The sequence below is a fragment of the Eleginops maclovinus genome, chromosome 6 (genome assembly GCF_036324505.1).
Source record: "Eleginops maclovinus isolate JMC-PN-2008 ecotype Puerto Natales chromosome 6, JC_Emac_rtc_rv5, whole genome shotgun sequence".
Classification (NCBI taxonomy): Eukaryota; Metazoa; Chordata; class Actinopteri; order Perciformes; family Eleginopidae; genus Eleginops; species Eleginops maclovinus.
In genome coordinates this window covers 10,256,347-10,274,563 of record NC_086354.1, presented here as the reverse complement: position 1 = coordinate 10,274,563, position 18,217 = coordinate 10,256,347, and the positions used below count along the sequence as shown (strand labels likewise).

Sequence of the window (18,217 nt, the reverse complement as noted above, 5' to 3'; positions counted from 1 at the left end):
TATAGGCCTAGCCTTCCAAAAGTGTAAAGCAAGTCTAGAGTTCTTAAGTAATTTTTATCTGCAAGCTACTTTTGTAAAATGTTGTAATGTTTTTGGTTTTTTTTTATAGTTAAGGATTTCCACAAATAATCAATTGCAATCAGCCCGTTCTACACTTCTTTTTCTTCTTGACACATTTTGGCTTGCATGTTTGGCAATGCAAGCCAAAAAACAGCTTGCATTGCTCTCTGGTGGATGCCACGCGCAAAAGGGTTTAGTATGTCAGGCAATTCAAAGAGCAGAGGCATTTTCACACGTAGGTTATGTGCTCTTTGTAACATTAAACTGTACAAATTCCTGTGACATTGAAACACATTTTCCGTTAGTTGCAGATATGTGCAACTGCTATTATATTTCCTAATTTGCGTGAAATGTAGGCCCAGTGCAATGACGCAATCCCACTCTTTTATTTTGAAAAGCACAATGTCCGGAAGTGGCGCTTGGAATTTGGCATGCGCATAAAATAGAGGAAGAAAAACACCAGTGTTCAGCCGACGGCATACAATTGTAAACATTAGCACCCCGGTCAACTTCTTCCTATCGTTATGATGAACATATAAGGTAAATACCCGTCTTCATCAGCTCCACTCTTTTAGATGGCTGTATCTGTCTAACAATGTCAGAACATTTCGTTTTGGAAGCGTTAACTTATTTAAGGTTAGCATTACAGTTTAGTACATCCGTGCTTTCTGACTGATGTCTACGTAGACTCAAGCGGCCGCAGACACCCTAAACATGTCAGCCAACTAAGGAACGTCTTCATGTGTGCTACATTTTGTTTTGTTTGCTTGCAACTATTAACTTGACTGCTTCGTGTGTACTTAGTTAGGGGTCGCCAGTGGATTCCATACTGTTAAGCTAGCAATAGCACATAGCATCAACCGACATCCTCGGGAAGTATCTTTTTATATTAAGTGCAAATGCAATTTAACTCAGGACCAGGCATTTCCTTTTTTTTTGTATATATGTAATGTGTCTCTGTAACTTTTGATTAACCTTAATGAAGCCACATTCGTAGCATAACATTGTAAATGGTTGTTAACGTTTGCTAGCTATTTAAGTGTACTGTCTGTCGCATCCGGATCTATCTATCTGCTGAAACTGCTAACAACAAACAGTTAGCTTATCTTAACTACTTGTTAATCAAGCAAAGAATGCAGCTCAAAATAAGTCACTCACAGGGAGTGATCTGATTAACTGTATTAACTTCAAATGACGTGATAGCACTGCCATTGGGGTTAGTTAGACTTGAAGCTAATGTGTATAGTCAATCAACAGCTGAGCTGCTGTCTTGCTGATCCCGTAAAACACGAATAGTTTTGCCTTCTTGGTTTCCCCTATTAATCCGGATAAGGTTAATACAGTTAGTGCAATGTCATTTAAAAACTGTTATCCATCTAGCTGCTTCCTTTTGTCAAAGCTGTCTACCAACCCAACTGTTGTAGTCTACCAACAAATGAAGATGTCAATGTGTGTTTTAATAAAACAGGGAAGGAGGACTTTGATTAACCAATTAGCAATGTAGCTAGTCTTTGTATTCCTTTCATTCTCCAAACCCCACAGGATACAACAACAGATCAGGGCATACTGTACTCCTGAATGTTCTATACAATAACAGGTGTCGCAACACTAAAACATTTCAGAAGTGTAACTAGCACACAGAGACATAGATGTAGATTTGTACGCTGTGCCAGAAAAGTGTGGATTAAAATCTATGTTCCTTTTTATGGCTCTAGTTAATATTGGTCTTTTAGAGGACTGTAGTACATTCTAAGTATTCTTCCAATCCCCATTAACCTGTATGTTTGGATAACAAATGCATAAAAAGGTCACCACATAGTTATATTGTCCACATGACTACATCATTATTGAAACACCTGTTTAACAAAGTGTCAACAAAACCATTGTTAGTCTTACAGAAGCAGGGTTCATTGAACTGCACCGTCTTTTGAACTTGATGGATTGTACAGGTGTGTCTCAATAACCTGTGACTCTGTGTTAGAAACCAATCAGTCTGATTCCTGTCTTTGGTCAGTGATACAGCTACAGATCAAATTTGGAAAGGTGTGTGGTACAGGTCACAATGAAGCAAAGAAAAAGTCATTAGAGTTCAGTGCTAGCACATTTTCGAAAAGGAAATATAAAAGAAAACTAGATGGCAAACTAAATTGTAAAACAGGGGTAATGTGAAAGGGATCCGTGGCAAACAGTGCTACGATTAACTTTCAATTTCTTTACTTCAGAATCAGAATATCTTGTATTAGACCCACAGCTTGTTACTGCAAAAGTGGCATAGCAGGTAAAAATAAATAAAAAGCATCTTACAATTCAAATGAGGACAGACTGACTACAGACAAAGTTTGATTCGTTTTGCTGTGTTTTAGGTAAACCCCAAGCTGTGGGACCCAACGTTTTTCTTCAGTGCATGGACGCAAAGCCAATGCGCAGGTAGGTGCTCTATGAAGGTATTTTTTGCAGATTGAAAAAACCTTTTTTTTATTTAAACAAGAATGTTTTTTTATCAGAGATTAGAATAAATGTCATTGGGTAAATTTACATACCTTATTAATGCCCATCCAACTCTTTTTTTTAAGGGCCACCAGCGCACGTCAAGACGCCACTGGAATGGACATCACCAGCCGCTGTACTCTGGGGGACCCCAACAAGCTGCCTGAAGGGGTCCCCCAGCCTGCACGCATGCCCTATGTTTCGGACAAACACCCGCGACAAACCCTGGAGGTGATCAACTTGCTGAGAAAACACCGTGAGCTCTGTGACGTGGTGCTGGTGGTGGGAGCCAAGAAGATCTACGCTCACCGTGTCATCCTGTCTGCCTGCAGCCCGTACTTCAGGTACCAAACACTGAATTCCACTCAGATCTGGGGAAGGAAATAAATCTGGAAATAATCCACTGAGGTCACATAAAAGTTCAGGTGGAATACATTGAGTGCTGGCTGTGACAGTATTATCTCTTAAGGGCGATGTTCACTGGAGAGCTGGCGGAGAGCAGGCAGACTGAAGTGGTGATCCGTGACATCGATGAGAGAGCCATGGAGCTGCTCATTGACTTTGCCTACACATCACAGGTAACAGCAGTGGCAGTGAAAGTGTTTATATTTGGCGGTGTATCCTTTGTAGTAAATCAAAATGCACAAGTTTCAGACAGTTTCTTGCAAATCAACCACAAAAATGTGAATAACACGACAAAAAATAGTGGTGATTGTTTATAATTACATACAGTTTTAATTATGTTCACGTAACTACATATAAATGCCTGTATAAGAGTTGACATAGTAGAAGGAAGTAGGGGCTCTTATTTTGAAATAAACAAAGTTAGTTGTTGGTTGTTGCCCTTGGAGCTTGGAGTGAACTATTGCTAGTGTCAATAAAGGAGTTGTTGTTTAACTACAAAAGTTGTCTTGTCGAGTAACAGTGATGGCAGTTAAATATGTTCAAATGAGAGCTACCTGTGCTCCTACAATGCTGTAAGTCTGAACAAAACATTGAATTACAGTGGGTGTAAGTATTGTTATTTTAACACGAACAAACAACATTACATAAAAATCCACAAGGTAATTGAAAAATAAGAATCAGGATATAAATACAGCATTTCCAAGACGCTGTATTACCCTCACAATACAGTAAGGTCTGTCATCAGTAACCCAAAGAATAATGCAAATTTGACTCGATAATGTCGCTCAAAGTCAGTGCTAGAAGGAGCTGAACACATCTGCAGTTAGGATGGAAATGACTCCCATGCCTCACTTGTCGCTGCTTCGTCATAACAATTATATGTGAAGAGTGTCTGATGTCTCTTCCTCCCTGCTCCTAGGTGACAGTAGAGGAGGGAAACGTGCAGACGCTGCTCCCCGCGGCCTGCCTTCTGCAGCTGGCTGAGATCCAGGAGGCCTGCTGCGAGTTCCTCAAGAGGCAGCTGGATCCCTCCAACTGTCTGGGCATCAGGGCCTTCGCAGACACACACTCCTGCCGAGAGCTGCTCCGCATTGCAGACAAGTTCACCCAGCACAATTTTCAAGAGGTAAGCACATTGAACCATGGATAAGAATGACTATGTCCACTGTCCCTTGTCATTTGCGGTCTTAAATCCGTACGATACAGTTTGAAGATTCAAAGCTCCAAGAATGAGCCAGAGAGCGAGCACCGCAGTGATGGCGTTGTTGTGGAAATAGATTTACTGATCAAGAAATTGATTTTTCTACTGTTCTTTTCTCTCTTTGTGAAACAGCTGCTGACACACTGTTCTTCTCTCTTGACTCAGGTAATGGAAAGTGAGGAGTTCATGCTGCTGCCGGCCAATCAGTTGATCGACATAATTTCCAGCGATGAGCTAAATGTGCGTAGCGAGGAGCAGGTTTTCAACGCTGTCATGGCCTGGGTGAAGTACAGCATCCAGGAACGCAGACCACAACTACCCCAGGTTTGTGGACGAAGAATGATCACTACTGGTTATGTAGCCTGTGTGGTTTTTGGTGTACATTAAAGTCATTGTATGCCTCGAATTATGTCAGACTTGTGTTGTAGCAGAAAATAACTCTGGTACTGATTTCTTGTGTCATGTAGGTCCTGCAGCATGTCCGTCTGCCGCTGCTCAGCCCCAAGTTCCTGGTGGGCACCGTTGGGTCAGACCCTCTCATTAAAAGTGACGAAGAGTGCAGGTGAGTGCTGTTTGTCAACCGTTTCAATGTCATTGGTGAGAAAATGTAAGAGGAAAAACTTCTTACATTGATTATTTCTTACCTCTATTTTAAATTGTACTTTTCAGAGACCTGGTTGACGAGGCTAAGAATTACCTACTGCTACCGCAGGAGAGGCCACTGATGCAGGGTCCCAGAACACGGCCGAGGAAACCTATTCGCTGTGGAGAAGTCCTCTTTGCAGGTCAGTATTTTTTGGACAAAGGTTTTGTTGTATGGTAGTGATGTTTTTTTCATGTGAAAATGTATATATATTTAAATCTCTCCAGTCTGGAGAAAATATCAAAATGTTATTGTGTTAGAATAGGGTAAGAGGACATCTTTCCAACAAGGGTTGCATAGAGCATGGTTTGCCAGGTAATATTTGACCAGAATCGGTGTTATTTTTCCAGGACATTCAAATCTTCCAGGACACGTGCAGCGGCAATCATAAAATGATTTAATAATAAAAATAACGTGTTTTAGACAATAACTTAAACAAGTTTCCGTTGGATCAAATATGAAAATGTGTGTTGTGTTATGTTTACACCACTGCCTGTTTGGAGGATTCTACTACCTTGGTGAAGGAAATAACTTAAAACTGTGTACTCTTTTCTTTGTCTCCTTGTCTTGTAGTCGGTGGTTGGTGCAGCGGTGATGCCATCTCAAGCGTTGAGCGCTATGATCCCCAGACCAACGAGTGGCGGATGGTGGCGTCAATGAGTAAACGGCGGTGCGGAGTGGGTGTCAGCGTTCTGGACGACCTGCTGTATGCGGTGGGAGGTCACGATGGCTCGTCGTACCTCAACTCTGTGGAGAGGTGTGGCACGATCGCTCAGGATTTGTTTGGAAATTAAGATGTTGACCCAATATTGTTATTTAATATCTTTATTCTGTCTCTGCTGTCCAGATACGATCCTAAGACCAATCAGTGGAGCAGTGACGTGGCCCCTACTAGCACTTGTCGTACCAGCGTGGGGGTAGCTGTCCTCGGCGGCTATCTGTATGCTGTAGGAGGGCAGGATGGGGTTTCCTGTCTCAACATAGTAGAAAGGTATTTGTGAGATTTTCCATCTGTAACAAACCATCCATGTATGTATTTGAGTCGTCCTTTAATTACTTAAGGCTTTCTAGCACTAGCTTCTTTGATATGATGGCCCTTTTAGCATCCTATTTTGTATACCTTGATGGCCCCAGCCCCGCCCACTGTTGTCCACGGCCATATTGACACACCAATCAAAGTTAGAAACATTACTGAAAAGTAATAAAGTCCCAATTCTAGAGATTAAATGGCATCTTTCTTATGCTTAAGGTATGATCCTAAGGAGAACAAATGGACTCGTGTGGCCTCCATGAGCACCAGGAGGCTGGGTGTAGCCGTCGCGGTGCTGGGGGGCTTCCTGTACGCTGTCGGAGGGTCTGATGGGACGTCACCATTAAACACAGGTAGGTACTGAGTAATGTGAAAAGTAAACTCTTAAATCTCGGGGAGGCAGTTTGTATTTGGAAGTATTTGGCAGAAAATGTGACAGTTAATCCCTCCTTTATCTTTGGGTGCTTCTCTTCTCCTTAGTGGAGCGCTACAACCCTCAGGAGAACCGCTGGCACACGGTGTCTCCGATGGGAACCAGGAGGAAACACCTAGGCTGCGCAGTGTACCAGGACATGATTTACTCTGTGGGAGGGAGAGACGACACAACAGAGCTGAGCAGTGCAGAGAGATACAACCCCCGCACCAACCAGTGGTCTCCTGTCGTGGCCATGACGTCCAGACGGAGCGGGGTGAGTGTGCTGGGACTTCATGCAATTTAAAAATAAGTTACTCCTTTCACAGGCTTATGGAAATAGCTATAAAACCCTCATTTACTACTTACTTTTTGTTTCTTTCAGTTAAGTCACCGCACTTGATATGAAAGAAACTCAATTCCTTGTATCTGTATATAGGCTGAAGTATTGTAATTGTGTGTGTAGGTGGGCTTGGCTGTGGTAAACGGTCAGCTGATGGCAGTGGGAGGCTTCGATGGGACGACATATCTCAAAACTATAGAAGTCTATGACCCGGACGCAAACACATGGAGGTAAGATGCACCATGTGAAATAATAGCTTTGATAAATACAGTTACTACATACAGGTTATTAGCTTTTCATTAGCATATCGCACTTTATGTTGTAGTCGCAAGGCTGTTCAAATAAAATTAAGTAGCCTTTGGTTTTAGGTCATCTTTTAAGAAATTGTAAATGTGCCTATTTGTTAATGTGTTGCACAGCAACATGTGTTTCCAGAAACATTGTTCACAATCCTCCGATAACTTCTGTCAGGCTTTCAACAGTTTTCATACGTGTCACATATGCGTTGAACAGATATTGGATATTTAGCTGTAAAAACATTTATTGCATTATCATAGAATCTAATTTAAAGTAATGAATGTCCTGTTTCATAATATGCACTTTCCGGCAAAAATAATGCATCCAAGCTGAAAATAATGGTTACTTCATGTCTTAAAGCTTCTGAGGCATAAATTGCACTTCAAACAACAAATAAATCAAGAGTTACGGTTTCTTTACTTCCTCAAAGTACAGTAAAGGAAACATCTAATTCAGAAATCACAGTTTAAGTCTAAACCTGCCACCTGCTCCTCGTCCACCGACCAGACATCCATCCCCATTTTATTCGGAACAACTTAAAAACAAAGCTGTCTATGCCGTCAGACGGTGTATTTGACACGCTTTGAATATTTTTGGAGTAAATATTAAGTTTTGACGAGCAGAAATATTGTTTTCTGGCATCACTTTAAAATGTTACGGGGTAAATCTGCATTTTGGTATGAGGGCGCACACCAAAAGTAAGACGGCGCAGCGCCCCTGTTCCCGGTTTAGACGAGATCTTTGGAAGGAAATCTTTTAGCCATGTAATATCACACTTCCTGTAAAGTTTTAAATTGCATAAAAATACCTAAAAAGTAGAAAGACCCAATAGGAACCAGAACACATACTTCCCACTGCACGAAAGAACATTTGAACTTCTCCTCCCTCATCATTTGCTTCTCTTCCCAGGTTGTACGGAGGAATGAACTACCGCCGGCTAGGTGGGGGGGTGGGCGTCATAAAAATGACTCACTGTGAATCCCACATATGGTAACACCGACCCTCAGCCCCCCCTCCCCCACACATACAAAGTTACACACTTCTCATCACGCTGCAAGGGGTGCCTCTTCTCAACGACTCCTGTGCCTCCAATAGAGACGCTGCAATTCATGCGAGATTTGAGAAAAAAAACGTGGTTTGTGGGGGGGAGGGTGAGACAGGGGAAAGAGGGACAAACTTTGAACTCATCCCCACTCTGAGGGAGTGGAATACCCTGCTTGTCTTCACTGATTGACCACCATGAAGTGCACTAAGAGTGGAAGTCCACCAAGAAACATTAAGCTTCCAATTTGGACATTTCCCCAGTTTTCCCCATCCAAGCCTCTCCGTGTGGGACATATGGAACATGACACATCTTAGGTTCGAGCACCAGGTCATGGGAAGAAGGATTTTTTTCAGTCTGTCCAACTGTGAAAGCATTTATCACCTTCCCTTGTTGTCATTTGCCAGCCCCCAAAACGAATGTTTCCGATCACCACCCTCAATGAGTACCGAAAAAATTTCAGTTTAAGGTGTATTCATATTTTTCCAGACACGCAACATCACATACTGACCCTCAGAGGTACATTTTAAAATCTCCACTTTTTTTTTTAACCATGCTTTCGACTCCGGTGCATACATCCCAGCGCGTCACGTCTCTGGGCCTCACTTGTAGCATCAAACAGTGGAGAGCTGTCAGGCAGTCTAACTTATGAAGGCGTCTATGTGTTAAAGCTGGATACCCTGTGAGGAAAAACATAACTTATTTCACCAGGAATGATGGGTAGCAGCCCTTATTATTTTTGTATGAGGAAGTCACCTCAATATTTGGTGTTGCCTCTGCCTCTCCTGAACTGCGGCTGTTTGTTACAGAAGAATTGTGTAAAAAGAATAATCTTATTTTGTACGATCTAGGCAGAAGCGAGGCCCAACTCTGTTCAGAAATATTAAGACTAAAGCAATCTCTCATTTATTATTGTAATGCATAGAAAAGCATTTTCTAGCCAAGAGATGTTTTAAAGTTCAGCCATTTCAGGAGTATATAAAGCCTGGGTATGTCCTTTTTTTTGGTCAATTTATTATATCCCTGAGTCTGTTACAGGTTTAAAACTCATAAGATCAAAGTTTCACCTCTGAAACCACAAAAAAATGTTGGAGAAATATGTCATGACTGTTATCTATGACAAATGCAGTAGTGTTCCCAGTGTGCACCACATTAATAGGATTTTTTATTGTATATGCATTGAAAAGTCAGTGATTTGAAAGTATTGTGTTTTCTTTACACAATCATAGTCTTTAGAAACACGTTCTTTATTCTCACTTCAACATTTTGTATGTCACTACATGCAGCACAGTGTAATGGCACCACCTGCTGGAGGAGAGTTGTAGTTCAGCGATGACATGAAAGAGCCTTTAGACACAGACTGTTGCAGTGAATGGAGATTTTGCAAGGTTATTATTTAAAATACTACAACTAGATTATGTTTGAGATCATTTCCCATCCTGCCCCTGGTGGAAATGCTCGCTATTCACTGTTACACCCGTTTCTCCTTATTTTCCAAACAGTCAACAGGACCTACACTATTGCGTTGTCTCCCTGTTTGCACAGAAGTGGTGGTTAATATAATAAAAGACTGACTAAAAACAGCTTGGATTAACATGAAAATGATCAAGATCACAGGAGTGTGTAAAAACTAGCAAAACTCTTGTGATTTTACTAGACATTGTAATGTTTCTGCACCAGTGAAGTAGCTTGAAGTGGTCCCTAAGTGGTCTTAGATCAATGTGAACTAAAGTGGAGATAGTTTGAATAGATGGTGAAATTAGTTTGAATGAATATCAGATTAGTTTGCACTGTGATTTGAAATGTATTTCAGATTTCTTTCCTTAACTATAGTTTGTATGGGTGTTCCAATGTGGCCAGGGTGTGGGGGGGGGGGGGGGGGGGGGGTGGTGGGAAGAAAAATTCAGATGGGAATAAGACATTTCAGGCATCACACTAAGGATTTATTTCATATATTCAACACAACATGGTTTGACTTGTTCTGTGTTACATATATGGCATTGTGTGTGTGTGTAGCAAATGCAATGTTACAAGGCTGGTTTTATGCATTATTATAACCTAATTTCCTAACCTAAATATTGCTGTTAATATTTAATATTATGGCAACCCAACATGTTGCTGCATTTAGTTTTTCTGTGCTAGGGGGAGATTTGAAGTCGCAGGATCAAAGTTTGGCTGATGATGGCATTTTGTTGAATGTTTTGGGATATTTAGAAGTCTAAAATGTAGATTTCCTCCTGAAATGTAGAGTTTGACTTGGCTCCAAAACACACCCTCCATATTGATTGTGGTGTGTGCTGATAGTTTCACTGAAATTGAAACGTTGATGTAGTTCAGCCAACTGTGTATGCCTGCTTCTTGAAAACTCTTCCAAGAATATTTTTGCTATTTTCACTGCCACAGAATTGCAAGGAACCCCCACTCGGTTTGAGACTACATACATGTTATTGCTTCGGTACCAAACAACCTGTTAAAGGTTTTTTTCTAAAGGTTTTTCAAGGACGAATAAAACACCATGTCATCAGCTTTGCAGTGATGTTCTTCTCAGCTTATCCAATGAGGTTTAAATTATTTATGTAGTTTACACTCCGTTTAATATTTAGAGATTCGTTGATTTTCATTGGACAGAAACACATTTGAGCCTTCGATGTTAGCGCAGTGTTTATTTGGCACAAAAACCTTATTCTCCTCTCTTGTTTTTCACATCTTTAACTCTGTTCAAGTATTGATTTGTAATGGATGTTGTTTCCCAAACTGAGGTGAGTTTCCTGTTAACCATGTAAGCTACTAATGATGCTATGTGATTGTGATGAACAGAAGTCAGCCAGTTCAGTCAGTTTTCTTCTTGACTCTCTGTGTAATTTGTCCAACACGTGACCCAAACATGGTTGTGCTCATTGTTGTTTGTTCTCATGTGTCAAACAGCCATCTCAACGCTGTGGTCATCACTACAGCAGCTTCAAACTCACCATGTTCACTACGACAACAATTAAACTTCTTTCCTGGGGAAAAAAACCCCCCCAAAAACCAGTGTGTGACTCATTTTAACTGACACATTAATTGTACCGTGTAAATCTCTTTTTTCATTTTTTCAAGTGGTACAATCTCAGACACATGTTCCAACACTAGTTTATAAGCTCATGAAGAGCAAAAGTTAAGAACTACAGCAATAAAAAGATAATGTATAGTATTTAACCTACAAGCTTCATGATACTCACGCAGGCTTAGCGCAGTTTATCCTGTCGGTTTAAGAGGCAATTCACCATAAAGTTGAATTCCTATGTAATGTCTGTGATATAGTGAGGCTCTGTTTTAAACTGCTCAGCAGAGACTCTGCCTGTAGTGATGATTTCAGAGAGGATTCCTGGAGCTGCTCCACATACGGCGATTAAAGCCAAAAGTCTCTTACTCTGAGCCAGGAGTCGCTTAGCACTAAGCATCACCATGGCAAAATAAATCTCAGGTGGGAACAAAGCGCTGATTGAGAGGTATAATCTTAGTAGTGGCTTTCATTCACAGCGTCTTTTTAAAAGACATTTAGCGTTAATAAAATGTCTTACAATATTCTATCAGCTGCTAACATTAAGTTGTAGAAACAACAGCAGGAACAAAATATATTTTATTATGTCATGCATTAATCCAGAATTGTATTCATTTCTAAGGCACTCAGAACCCATTTAAACCACAAACACACATCAACAGGTGGCACTCTGATTACACTGCATTAGTTGTGTTTTTTTTTTTGCTTCTGTTTGCTGAAGGGAGAGTGTGTGCTTTTTTGAGAATTGGTCTTTGGAACAGTGGGCCAATTTGTTTTGACTATTGCGATCTTGGCATAACAGTGTTGCAGGAATAACATGTTTTTGTAGGTTCACATTGAAAAATGTTCCCTTCAATTATACAGTATTTTGCCATGGGTTTTTGAATGTTTACAGAAAACAAGTGTACAACTCTTATAGTTTTTACAGGGTTTGTTCTTGAGACAACCTCCACATATAAATGTCAATGTTATGAATGTTGATGCGTCAATGCAAACGCCAGATATAAAAAGCTATAAATGGGCAATATACAATTTGTCGTCTCATTTAGCCACTTGTTCGCAATCATTGTTGGGTGATTTATGGACTTATTTGTTGTCGTAGGACAAAATGTTAAAATCTCTTCAGTTAAACATAAGACTTATTTTAGGCTTCAAAAACCTGTCAACCTTTGACGAAGGAGCCAGAAGTGCTGAAATGCTAACAGTTTTCCCCGGTTTTAGGACTCATTCCTTTCTATAACCCTGTGTTCAATGATTAAGGACATTTGCAGGATCACACAGAATCTCTTAAAAAGCATTCTTGTTTGAGTTACATGCACTCTGATTATCACTATCACCTGTGGTCAATAACTGAACCCAACTGTTTAAAAGGAGGTTTAGAAAACAGCTTGAGCTATTTAATATTATGGAAACGTTTGTTTTACTGTTGCATGCTGGTGTCGTGCTTGGTAGGAGTGGAAGCAGTGAACTGTGAATTGCCGATAGGCTCTATATTTGCTCTGCTGTTTCCCTCAAGGCACCTAAGGGTGGACAAACACCCAACACACCTACAAACACACAATCATGAGAACCTGACAGCACATACACATCTCCTTCTGTTTCAGTACCACTTTTTCTCTCTTTCTCATCTCGTTTTACTTTTATGTCTCTTGAATGAGCACTGTGCCAATGGCCGCGGGCATTTTCTTTACTGAACAATCTCTTGCTCATAGTGTCTGTCCCAGAAGATACACCCTTGCTCTAAAATATACACTAAACCAAACTTTGCTCTGGGCAAGAAACAATTTCAATTCACTTATATTGCTGTATAGCGCCAGTGGAGCTGGCCTTTGCTCCTGTATGTTGACTTCATATATGTGCATATCACTGGGGCTTTTATTGTGTAACCTTAACACTGAGCCAGAAATACAACTCACTGCCCAGCATGACCAGCTCCTCCTCAGAGAATACATGGGGCAGATGATGTGATCTTGAAAGGCCAAGGGTTATGGTTATACAGTCCAAATTTACATTGACATAACAAGGGTAAGATGTAGGATTACTAGCCTTTTCTCACTTTGATTGATATCTTTGCCAAAGTGAAAGCTTTTTAAATAGGAACTGCCAAGTGAATTTAACTTTGCAATATGGATGACATATATTTTTTTGTGTAAGATGTGAGTAATGTATAAAAAAAAGATATAAGATCGTGTTCCTTTTTTAGAAACAGTTCTGCCTTTGAAATGGAGCGTTTCAATGTTTGGGTTTGATTGACAGAGCTGGCAGACTGATCTCCGACCCTAACCCTAACCGCAACACATCGGGTAAGATTCTAATGCTGAAAAGTTATTTTGTTCTATCTCACTGTTAGAAGTGAACTATTCCCTGATGTTTGTTTGAATGCTCATTCAATGAGCTCAGTCCAAACTCCATTTCTGTTATGCTTGGCTCATGCTATACCGTTTAGAGAGTTATTATGATCAGCCAAGGAGGAAAAACTGTTAATGCCAGCAGCCAAAAATAGGGAAAATGTAACAGCCAAGATATCTCCCACTTGGTGAAAATCACACAAGTGTTACATCTGAATAAAATTCAATATGCACATTTATAAACCTCTTTTACATCTTCCATTAAAATACCTCTCGTATCCAGATGGTATTAAAATAAGATTCAACCAGATTAGTTCACCAAATGGCGAGGTAATGAATCAGTACAGATGCCTGATTCCCACAAAATTTGATATTGGACCGTTTTTCATGAGCAACAACCTGGCAATATAATCTTATATTTATAGACCAACAAATCAGGAGGAAGTGAGATTTATCACGCCTTTTCTCAGTATCTGCTCCATGTCTGCTCTCCGCCTGTGCAGAGGGAAACATATAAAAATATTAATTAGTGCGGCTACGTCTTGCACTTCTGTTTACATAATCCTTTATATTTATATACTGTATTTTCTGTCTTATTTTTTTATTAGCATCACTGCTGTTTTATAAGAGCCATTTAGGCATATTATTTATGTTTTGGTAAGCCAATTGCATATTCTTTTTTTTTTTACTTTAATGAACTGAATTACTACAAGTTATAATAATACCGTATTTGTTACATTTTTTTTTGTTTATTGACCGTCTTGAGTGCGCAGTCTCGAGTATAAATGACACCGCCAGTGTGACACAGCAGGAAATCTGTAAGGGGATGTCTTTTGATTGCACACGTCCGCAGGCCTGTTGGTTTTATTTGTATTCATTTATTTAAATGCAAAAGTTACAAGTCGGTAGTGGGCCGCCAACGAATTAATCAAACTTTCAAATTAACACTTTGAATGAAACAATGCAAGGTATTTGGATTTCTTAAGTTCACGCCAGTCAATACTTAAATTCGTCATCTTCTTTAAAAGATAAGCTTAGCGTAGATAAAAGGAATTATAAGACAATGTTACAGAAACATTATCAAAAATATGTCGAATCAGGTTTTGAATTTACCTTTTTTTAAATTGAGGACCAAGTTGTGACAGACTATGCTGTGATTTGCTCTCCGCCCCTCCTCCTCCTCCTCCTCCTGAGGAACACCATGAAGGTCACCGAGTGATGAAGGTTGATTGTGCTGATGAGATGCTGATTACAGAGTAGGTTCTCTTCAGGGTTCACACACTGTCTGCTGCAAATTGGTCTCGGTCAATATGGATGTGAAGAAAGAATGAAACTCTGCTATTATGTTGATTTTTATAGCTGCTGTTTCAGAATACTGTCTTTTTGTCTGTAATGGTGATCACTGCTGGAAGTTGTCAGTGCAAAAACGTCCTTGTATTAAAAAAAAGAAAGAAACATCCTCAAGATGAGGAACAGTTTGACAGGAACATGACTCATCCCTTCAGATGTTCATTCAAACTTTTATAGGACTGCGATCTACAATATGCAACACTTTACCTTGAGGCACTTTGCAAGTGCTGTCATCTTGAGGAACTGTCTACGCTGAAATGGTATCTAGTCTGAATTAACTGGCAGAAATAAAGCTGGCACAGATGTGAGAGAAACAAATGCTGAATGTAGGTTGTAAAAGCCATTTAGAAATCTTGAGGTTAATGAACAGTCAATGCTTAAGGTGCACTGTAGCAATCAGTTCATTTTATCTTTAACGCACCATGAGTATTCACCTTAATATTTTAAAGATCCAGTATGAACATTTTCTGGATGCCCTGGTGTTTTTCTAGCTATCAGAGTGATTTGATTGCTATTTTGTGGTAATAACATTATTTCCCTGCTGTTCTCTGACCAACACTTTGTGAAGATTTAACTGATTGCATTCTCTACAAGAAATGCCACTTCTATTCTTTTTCATTTCCCGGCAAAACATCTTACAGGTCAAAACATTGTCATAATAGAGAATTCATTATTTATTTGCAAATTGAACAATGTGCCGACTTGATGAGTTTCTCACAAAGACTTGCAAGTGCGTACAACGTTTGAATGTTGTTTGCGGAATTCTTTGTAACCAAATGCTACATGTTTGCTGGATCAATTCTGGGAAATGTTGACGAAAACCTAATGGCTGAAATCTGTACTGGTTCAGTTTAAATCAGGAGAGACTTTATTTTTTGCTTAAAGAACATTTATTGACATATGCACCATGATATAAGTATTAATAGTCTTTGTAGATTAGACCCCAATCCTGATATCGTATATCTTAAGGGGGAAATGCAGCCATGAGTATAATATGAAAACCCCCCACTGGGGTCTAAACACTGGTGGTGATGTTGGAGATCTGGATTTGTTGAGGCGATGGGATGAAGATCTGGATTTGATGAGGAAGTTGGATGAATAGCAGGTGTGATGCGGTGCGGTCTTTAGATTAGCTCTCCTGGGCACTGGATATGATGACAGGAAGTAGATGCGTTGGAGGCAGGCCGCAGCATAAACACCTAAAATGACAGCTGACTGCAGAAGATCAATTTTAAAGTTTGACTGCAGCACGAAGATTGGGTGCTGGTGATGTTATTGAAATGTAATTGGTTAGAAGATAACGCCTATGGTGAGCTGATTATATGCAGCTGCGGAGTGAGTGAGTGTACTGCCAGTCTCCCTGCTTGAATTTACGCTGAGCTTCATTTCACCAACCTCAGTTCTTATAAAGACAGCTGTCTACGGCTGATAGGCCGAAACTTGCTCAGCAGCAAACGACAGACAAGCTGGTGAACATAGTGAAGCATTTAGCAGCTAAAGACCTTGATATATTTGTGCCCAGCAAGTATTCCACTCACAAATTTCATGCAGATGGACACAAACAGGACTCCGAAAATAAATAAGGATGCTCCATCTGTTTTAGAGATGTAATAAGCAAAGGTATATATTTTATCTATTACCACCTAGGAAGATACAGTACCAAGAGCCAATTAAACATTAAGGCATTTCAACAATATTGTGTTATATGTCCAGTTATGTATATGTTATAACAAACTGGTATTAGGGGATATTCTTTTCATTAAATACCATCAGTCCCTTATACATTGTAAAAAAATTAGTTAATCACAAGCTTTGTACAGTTTTTTCCATCTAACATTGCTCTAAATGAACACAAAACTTTGATTGAATCTAAAAAGCTGCTGAGTATTCTGAAGTACTTCTGTGATACTGCTCTCTTTGAATCAAATGTGTGATTTCTGAGTCATTGGGCAACTAACTTTAGAGCTGTGCTATTTAAAAAACTCAGCAAAATAAACAAGACACCCTTTAGTTTTGGGTCCACTTTAATTTCTGCTTGCAGATAAATGTTTTGCCTGCGCTGTTCATATAAAAGCATCTCAGCACAATCAGATTCCCAGAACAAACTTTAATCAAGTCTTTACTTTTTGGAATTGATTCTGCATTCTCTACCACTTATTTTCCATTATGAGTGAGGATATGGGAGCCCGTTCACTATTAGTGTGCAATCATAGACCTTGGCCCTGGTAAACAAACGATCAGGATTCTATTAAAAATGAGGTACCTGAAATTTCTGGGGTTGGTTTTATTTGTTTGTTTCTCTCTTTTAAGTGCTGTAAATGTTACTGTTTTATGGCATTTGTTTTTAAATGTATAAATAGTTCCATATGTAAAAATGTGTGAAATGTAATGAAATACATATATTGGTGCAGATGTGTATTATCAAGTTAATTTGTATGCATGCATAGATGTATTTTTTATGACAAATGTAATTCTGCTTCTATTCAGGGTATGTTGTCCCTCATCATAAAGCTCTGTAGGAAACTTGTGTGATTTATGGTTATGTGGTCAGCTCATGTGCATCAGAAGAGTTTTTCAGTCCCCCTCTTACTGAAAAGACAGGTCATGTTACATATCTCAGCTTTATTTTCACGCAACTGAAAGACACATTCCCATTGCTTGTTTCCATAGTTACAGTCATTATTCTGCCATAGACTTATGTAATCACAAAATGTTTTCCCTATATAGTTATAAGAATGTGTTGATGTACCAAGAATTAAGGGTAAACCAAAACAGGCAGTAATTAAAAATGAATGTATGATTTCTCCATCAAGTACTACAACTCATATAATGTTTGTTTACTCCATAACACCCACAGGACAACATTTTGAAAACTTGGCAAACATAGTTCAATCATGGTTTGGGAGTTAAGTAAGTACATTCTCAAGTTACAAAGGCTACGTAAATTAACCTACATATTTACTGAAATACAGACATACCAAACCCGTTTCTAACCCAAATTAAAAGTGACATTTACTTTAGATATTGTAGGAAAAGTCAAGAGCTTACTGAATAATATGTAACGATTAAAATTTATGTAACATTGGTGGGTTTTTGATTCCTGTGTGTTCAATCTCTTTTGCGGTGATCCATTGCAGGCTGCATCCCTGTTTTTTTGTACAGCACTTGTCCTCCCACATATCTGTCAGTAAACAAACTGAGAGATGAAGAGACTTAACGTGAGAACAAATATCGGGGGAGGAGTGAGGCCTGATTCTGTAATCAGAACTCTGTTTTTTAAGCTGCCTCTAATACTGACAGACAGGACTATAAATGCCAAATTACATGTTAAACACATACATATTAATACAACAGCATATGCCTTGACATTTGAATAATTACAACCATGACAAAAAAAGGAGAGTGGTTTGGCTTCCACCATGCCGATAATCCCATTATGTGTTCCTATACCTAGCCATTACATTGGTGGATAATGAACTGTGTGGGGGGGTGGGGGCGAGGGGGGGTGGGGGGGTGTACTCCTACATCTATAGCAGCATGCCTCTTTAGGTGCTTGAGG

At 39.6% G+C, this 18,217-nt stretch overlaps 1 protein-coding gene across 2 annotated transcripts; it reads left to right on the top strand.

Annotated features, from left to right (window-relative positions):
* The first annotated feature begins 500 nt into the window (after positions 1 to 500).
* klhl20 (kelch-like family member 20) lies at positions 501 to 9,785 on the top strand. Of its 2 annotated transcripts, XM_063886021.1 has the most exons (15): positions 584 to 600; positions 2,424 to 2,487; positions 2,634 to 2,680; positions 2,730 to 2,891; positions 3,017 to 3,125; positions 3,872 to 4,078; positions 4,319 to 4,477; positions 4,621 to 4,715; positions 4,823 to 4,938; positions 5,370 to 5,553; positions 5,644 to 5,787; positions 6,046 to 6,179; positions 6,307 to 6,515; positions 6,705 to 6,811; positions 7,788 to 9,785. In XM_063886021.1, the coding sequence occupies exons 4-15, from the start codon at positions 2,737 to 2,739 to the stop codon at positions 7,870 to 7,872; spliced, it is 1,704 nt and encodes a 567-aa protein (XP_063742091.1). In that variant the 5' UTR covers positions 584 to 600; positions 2,424 to 2,487; positions 2,634 to 2,680; positions 2,730 to 2,736; the 3' UTR covers positions 7,873 to 9,785. The 2 variants fall into 2 exon arrangements, with proteins under 2 accessions (XP_063742090.1, XP_063742091.1); XM_063886020.1 differs by having other exon boundaries at positions 501 to 600; positions 2,634 to 2,891.
* Positions 9,786 to 18,217: the final 8,432 nt, after the last annotated feature.

What these genes read in the sequence shown, in the direction of transcription:
- klhl20 (XM_063886020.1), top strand. Translation starts at nt 2,465, where the DNA reads ATGGACGCAAAGCCAATGCGCAG. An exon ending in TACCTCAACTCTGTGGAGAG is followed by an intron (nt 5,554 to 5,643) that starts GTGTGGCACGAT and finishes TCTGCTGTCCAG; the next exon opens with ATACGATCCTAAGACCAATC. An exon ending in GACGTCACCATTAAACACAG is followed by an intron (nt 6,180 to 6,306) that starts GTAGGTACTGAG and finishes TCTTCTCCTTAG; the next exon opens with TGGAGCGCTACAACCCTCAG.